At 29.9% G+C, this 7,804-nt stretch overlaps 1 protein-coding gene across 15 annotated transcripts in view; it reads right to left on the bottom strand.

The window, feature by feature from the left end:
* LOC105450906 (liprin-alpha-1) overlaps positions 1–7,804 on the bottom strand; it is a 45,552-nt gene that overhangs the window by 32,790 nt on the left and 4,958 nt on the right. For 14 of the 15 annotated variants that reach the window (XM_011691013.1, XM_011691022.1, XM_011691024.1 and 11 more), the window contains exons 2-3: positions 4,759–4,851; positions 2,940–3,152 (exon numbers count right to left, since the gene is read on the bottom strand). In XM_011691013.1, coding sequence (XP_011689315.1) covers positions 2,940–3,152; positions 4,759–4,851 — 306 coding nt within the window. The remainder of the gene's footprint in view (positions 1–2,939; positions 3,153–4,758; positions 4,852–7,804) is intronic. The other variant, XM_011691028.1, reaches the window with a different exon arrangement.

Below are 7,804 nucleotides of genomic sequence, written 5' to 3'. Positions count from 1 at the left end.
AGCAGATTTTAAATAAAGTTATCTATTTAACTACAAAAAATTCCTAAACCAAAAAAACTTAAGGTGTCATTTTAAAATCTCAAAGATGGTATAACCCCTTAAACACAAAAAAATGTTTTAAAAAAATTACTTATTGTTTGGAAGTACAAATAAAAATAAATTTTTTATACCACGCATTCCTTTGTTAGATTTACATAAAAACTATTTGATTTTTAGATTATTTTTTATTTTTTACAATTCCGTACCTCCAATTATTGTGTACATTTACATATTTTTTGGAAAGTATTACCAACCAAATTTAAAATTTGAGATCGCATAAAGTTTAAGGATAATCCAATAAAATACTACTTAAAAATCTAATTCATACCTTATTATTCATAGTCAATATTTTTTTCTTAATTTAAAAATAAATAGGCATTTATTTAGCATAATTGTAATTACATTGTTTAACTTTAAAAAAATGAACACTATCCCCACAAAGCCTGTTTCCCAAAATTGAGCAATAAACTATTTTAGAAGATGAATGGAAGTTTTCTATCAGAAAAAATAAACTTGTAGATAGATTAAGTAAATTGGTAAAAAAATGTAATTGAATGTAAGGGTAATTATTTTGACAAAAAAAATATCTAATATTGCTTTTTTTGTAAAAAATCTTGTAAAAATATTTTGGGTAAAAAATTTCAAATATTTTATATATTTTTTATTGTATTATAAAAATAATAAGTAAAATAATAAAAATATTAAATTCTAAAACATAAATATAATTTCATTTCATATAGTAGACCATTTTCAATAGTCTCAAATTTTTGGCCAGTAAATGTATTTTTTACCAATTGATTTATCTCATTATATTTGCATAAAAATATTGCAGCGACGTTATTATTAAAAAGTAAACATTTCACGAGATATTTCATATTTTTATATAAAAAATGTAAAATAGAAATTATTTTGTATAATTTTAGTACCTACTTTTATTACTTTTATATATAAAATCATTGGAAAAAATCAATATATATAGAAAAATATGTATATCTGTTATTAAAAAAATGTTGATGTTGATATCTTCTAAAAGACATGACATAAATAATTTATTTCTACTATATTTCTATTATATTTCTATTATATTATCTTGTACTTTTATATATAAGTACATAAATAGTGCAATTTTTATTTTAATATTTTCTTTCAGACTCAATAAATAAAAAATTTATTCAGGTAGTAATTTTTAATGATTTTTTTTCTCCTTTCTTTTTCACTCTTCAATTTCATTTCTTTCCTTTTCTCATCCTCACTCCGTCTATCTCTCCATCTGATATATGTATTACATATACAGGGTAGAGAAAAAAGATTGAACCCCCCGAATAACTCGAAAAATATAAATTTTATAGAAAAATGTTTCAGACAAAGATTGTAGGCTGTAAAAATAAGACCCACTTACTGATATTACCAGTTTTATCTTGATATGTTGTCAAGCTCATGATATTGAACAACATTTAAAGGTTTTTAGCCGTTGTTCGGACACCTTGGATAATGCTAATGCTGGCGGTATTGTAACTTTTAAGTCTTGTAACTTAAAAAATGATTAATGAAAAAATATTTTATTATAATGTTTTGAAAAGCTTTCGAGATAAGCTACAAGAATATGCAATAAAAAATAAAGGTTACATTTAAAAAATTCAAGGCGACTTTGTTATGATTTTGGCGACGCCACCCAAGGTTAAACTGATATCAGTAAGTGGGTCTTTTTACATTCTACTATTTTTGTCTAAAACATTTTTCTATAAAATTTATATTTTGCGAGTTATTCAGAGATACCGACCTTTTTTCTCCATATATATGTATATATACATATATGTTGCGGGAGTAAGATATATTATACTGATTTTTATACAATCTTACTTCTGCAACATATAATTTTTTCTCCTCGTCTTTTAATGAGATACACATATGCACATGCTCATACAAACATTACAAATGCACATGTATGCGTACATTAAGACTACATATACATATACGTTATAGTTTGGCAGAAATGTAATGAGACTAGTGTCGTTGCGCAAACCGGCAAGCTACTACGAGTTTCTTCTTCAAGTCGTGAAGATCGACTCCTCATAGACCTTCAGTATAAGTTTCAATCTCCTCGAGTTACTTGGTGAATGTTGGCGTTCGTTTTGCGAAAACTAATTTTTGAGGTGCGTTGCAAAAATGTGTAATGCAAAAATCGAACAATGTTGCGCGATCAAATTTTAAATCAACAGTTTAACCAAAAAGTCTTGGAATGTCTCATAAAAATGGTTGCTCGTGTACGACCGAGCATTGCAAGCAATTGGATGTTGCATCATGACAGCGCTCCTTGTCACACGACACTGACAATCAACCAATTTTTGGCCAAAAAAGAGATTCCAGTTCTTCCGCATCCTCCATATTCATTCGATTCGAGTCTCTGCGACTTCTTCCTGTTCCCAAAACTGAAATTTACTCGCAAGAGACGTCATTTCGGAACAATTGAGAACATTCAAAAGGTCGTAATCGACCAACTAAAGGCGATTTCAGTCCAAGAGTATCAGCATGTTTTTGAAGAGTGGGAGCAACATCTCTTATGAGTGTGTAGCTTCGGAAGGGAATTACTTTGAAGGGGATTGTATATTTATTGATGAATAAATAGATTTGTTTCTTACATTAATACGGTCTCATTACTTTTCTGCCAGACCATATATATATGTACACATACATGTGCGTTTGTACAAGCATGTGCATGTGTGTGTTTCATTAAAAGTCGAGGAATAAAAATTATGTTGCAGGAGAAAGATTATATAAAAATCACTCATGATCTTCATATACGTATATATATAATATACAGAGATGAAAAACTACCTGAAGTTCTGTATGTTAATAGTTGAATTTTTCTATCCATTCCACCATATAATATTGATTCATACCTGCTTGTCAAGAGTAGTTTGCAAATCTATTACTCGTACTGCAGAGTCCTGCTCGGCTGGATCGAGACTCCCATTGCTCAGTCTACTGCCAACTTCAGTGGACTTCTCTGTACCTGGTTTTTGTACCGATTGTTGCTGCTGCTGTTGCTGCTGCGAATGATGTTGCTGGTATTGCTGCTGTATCGGCTGGCTTGCTGCCTGCTCAGTCTCATTCTGCCCGATCACAACACTACATTCAGAATGCCTCGCTCGCATTGTCTCTCCTGCATTGCCGCGCAATTCCCAAAAACTACATCTATACTACATGACTACACAACTACGCGATTGTACTACTATCATGCACGACTATGATAGATACATTCTCGTGGATGCAGCGAATTGATGAATGACAAATAAAAAAAGGATCCCTCACAAAACTAGTGGAAATTGGTTTTCGGTAGAATCGGTCAGAAATTTTTAATATAGATATTGAAGATGTTGACACTCTGAACAAAAGTTTCCATGGGTACAACTTCCAAAAATGGCTATTTTTTGAGATATGGCTTGTCAAAACTAGTCAATTTTTGTCATTTATAGAGGAATATGTAATACATATGTTTTGTGCGAGCGTACACGCGCACGTACGCACACACACACACACACGCACGCACGCACGCACACACGCACACACACGCGCGCGCGCACACCGCAGGATGGAAATGGAGTCATAAAATAGAATGGAGCTGACCACGGGGTTCTATCTTTGTGATATGCAACACACACGTGCACACCAACACATACACATATGCACACAAGGAGGATGTGTCATAAAATACTGTAGAATTGATGAAACACTGAGTCCTTATTCGTGTGGTATGCAAATACACACACAACACACACAAACACACACACCATAAGGTGAGTGTGAAGTCATAAAATACTGCAGAGCTGACGAACCACGGAGTTCTTAGTTTTGTATTATAGTATGTAAATACACACACACACACACACACACACACACACACACGCGCGCGCGCGCGCGCGCGCTTGAACAAAACGTGTATTACATTTTCCTCCATAAATGACAAAAATTGACTAGTTTTGACAAGTCATATCTTAAAAACTTGCCATTCTTGGAAGTACCCAAGGAGACTTTTGTTCAGAGTGTCAACATTTTCAATATACTAAAAATTCAGTCGATTCCACCGAAAGCCAATTTTTCCACTAATTTTGTGACGGGTCCTTTGTAATAATAATTCATATATCATCTGAGAAAAAGTATTACTATTTAAGTGTTACTTACAAAAATTACAAAAATATGTTCATGTAAATGTTTATGATAATTTTATGTAAAATCTTATACGGTCTTTGATATCTCGTGCGATATGAAACACGAAAGATATTTCGATAGAATAATGATACAATTCTAAAATTACGATGTTAACGATAATTCAATGATATGAATTGCATCAGTATTTAAATAGACGTTGCAGAAGAAACATAATTGTACATCAATTATATACCAACCAATAACGCGGATTTGATTTACGGCTCTCGCTCAAGCTAAAACCTTACAGACTTCGACGATATAACAATATAAAAAAAATTAAAGTTTCAAGTAAAACGTCAATAATACAACGTCAATAAGTGAGGGAAAAAGGTAGATATGCTAAACATGAGCATGCAAAGTGAAAAAATTCCACAAATGCGACTCTCAGACAAATCTTAAACACCTCCATTTATCCATGATTAGTGCGAAATATGAAAAGTATATGTATCTGTGAATGTTTGTGCACATATGGTCTGATCAAGTTTGTATCAATAATACGATTTTTGATACCTTATTCTGCTGCTGACCTTCGTCTGCCTGTCCATTCTCTTTTGGTCTATCATCTAATGCTTTCGGATGCCCGCTTCTTTTATATTGCTGGAACTGCAAGCACATTAAATAAGATCTAGATCATAACATCTAGGACATTAAGGTTTACAATGTCTAGAACTTTAACATTTTGTATATTTTGTATATTTTTCAAGAGACAAAAACATGTTGGCATATGTCAATCTCAATAAGATTTTCATTGTCAACATGATTATCCAAAAAGTTTCTGATTTTCAATATAAATATATTGAAAATAAATATTTCATTCAAACAAAATTAGAATACTGTAAGGCTCCTGATTAGTCACCACGGCCATATTGGAATCGTGACGTCTAAACAAGAAATGACACGTAAAAGTTTGTTGCATGCCATTTTTAAATAAAAAAAAAAAAAATTTTGATAAAATAAAAAATAGGATTGCTTTAAAAAAATTTATAATAGTAAACCCATACAGCACAGAACGTTGAAAGAACGTTGCTGAGACGTTGCAATGTTGAATGTGTAGTGGGAATGTTTTTTCAACGTTCTGTCTATGTTGAATTTTCTACATTGATTGTTAATGTTGCTGCAATGTTGAAATTATATAGAACAAATTATTATTTTTTAAACAATTAATAAAAAACATTGCATTAAAAAAAAAATATATATATATATCTAATTTTATTTTTATTTTTATTAAATAAATTTTTAAACAAATAAAATTTTAATAAACCATGTATTTTTTAATTATATTCTAAAATTTTAAGTCTATGTTTGAAGTATAAACAAGTAATTTAGTTAATTTTGTTAAATATGAACAAATTTACGTAAATAGAAACTATCACGATTTCAACTTGATCTCCTAACGAGGCTTATTTACGAACGATATTTAAATTTTTACGCGGAAATCGATGTTGGTCATTTTGATTATCGATCATGTTATTGTATGTTAACATTTATAAAAAGATATATTTTCATCTTTTTGATAATTTTATTAATCTGATCTATCACGAATATGTATCCATGATATAACATCAAGTAATTATGGATCATCACAAAGTGTCTGCAATTTCCGATCATAGAAGTGAAGAATTAAGCAATGTTGGTAGCGGTCGTGACTTGAACGAGTGACCGTTGGATCTGAATTAGTTTAGAAGGAATTGATCCCTTGGAAACACAGTATATTCAAATTATATATATTTTTTAACGTTTTATAATGGTTTTTATTTTGGTTTCATAAAAATCGAATAGATATCTAACAAATATTATTATTCTGTGCGGATTAAATTAATAATGAACAAAGTTGAATTGTAATGTCTTACAAATGTTCTAAAAACATCAATTTCACCGGACATTAGACGTTTCTACAATATCTTTTCAACGTTTTGACCCCGATTGGGTCATTATCAATGTTCCAAACGATAATCTTAATAAAAACGTTAAATATAACATAATTTTAAAAATCTTACAATAATTAATACGATAAAAGCACGCACGCAGTTCATGTGCAACATAAACGCTATCCGAAATGATAAAATTGTGTTGGTCTTCTAACATTATCAATAGCAATTTCTTCAGATTTGAGGTGTAACTGATCTTTCCATAAGCCCTTTTGAAAACTTTGATAAAGAATTCATTGAGATTTCATGTTAACTCAATCCAGGAAGTCCGCGTCCCAGCAAACGAATATAAACTGAAATGGATAGAAATCAATTCATTTCGATATTTTCAAATTGGCGCTTCTGATTTTTCGAATCCATTTGAATCCAAAAATAATATAATACAAACATAAATACATCCGAATTTAATATAGTGAATAGCTCTTTCCTGTTTCAATTTATTTAAATTAGAAAACAATATAATACAAACATGAATACATCCGAGTTCAACATGATGAACAGATCATTTCGTATTTCAATTCATTTGAATTTATTTGAATCCAAAAATAATGGGAACCTCCTGACTTTAAAGCATCAATTCGAATAAATTAAAATTAATTGAAATTAATTAAATTTTCAATTTATTTGAATTAATTTTCGTTTGCTGGGGTAATAATAAAAATAATAGTACAATAAATAAACTAATGATATATTAATTATAAAAAAAAAAAAAAAAAAAAATAATTATAAAATATATTTTGCAACACTATCAAAATTAAAAACATCACGCAGACTTTCTGAATTGAGTTATAATATGACATCTCAACGAATTCTTTACCAAAGTTTTCAAATAGACTTATGTAAAATCTAAAAGGCTACACTTCAAATTTGGAAAGACTGCCAACCAACGCAACCAACGCAACAATGTTAGAAAACCAACACAATTTTATCATTTTGGATTGCATTTATGTTACATATGGACTGTGTATACGCTTTTATCGCTTTACGTATTAATTATTGTAAAGTATTTTTAAATTATTTTAAATTTAACATTTTTATTAAGATTACCGTTTGAAACATTGATAATGATCCAATCGGGATCGAAACGTCTGTATATTTTTATTATTTATTGACTGTTATTTGTTGTACATCAAAATATAATAATATCCAGCTTTGGCTCATAGCCCCTTATATTTATTTATTGTTATAAAAAACTTGTAACAAATGAATGGGTGCTATTCTTTTCCCCCTGATAGTCAGTAAATATAGTCGTAAAAGGCATGTAAAATAAAACCTATTCTGGTTTGAAAGCTGTTAAAAGGAATAAAAAATATGCTTTTATGTATAAAATTCAAAAATAACTTTAGTTTCCATCTATTTTTACAAATTTGATAAATGTACAAGTCAAGTCACATTTTCACAATTAAGCACATAATAATGAAATGGCACGCAACACAAAATTCGTCAACACTTTTCATAGCTAGTAAGGTCCATTATTCTCTTCATATTCGACTGCAATTGATCAATTCTTACTGTTTACGATACCGGCATATGACATATTGTAGAATTCTTAAGCTCATCTACAATGAGAGTAGTAACTCGTAAGCCATAAGAAATTGACCAATCACAGTCGATTATTCTTCTCATAT

This window comes from Wasmannia auropunctata, unplaced genomic scaffold (genome assembly GCF_000956235.1).
Source record: "Wasmannia auropunctata unplaced genomic scaffold, wasmannia.A_1.0 LD336053.1, whole genome shotgun sequence".
NCBI lineage: Eukaryota > Metazoa > Arthropoda > Insecta > Hymenoptera > Formicidae > Wasmannia > Wasmannia auropunctata.
The sequence above is the reverse complement of the archived record's forward strand: the minus strand, read 5'-3'. Positions and strand labels throughout refer to the sequence as shown.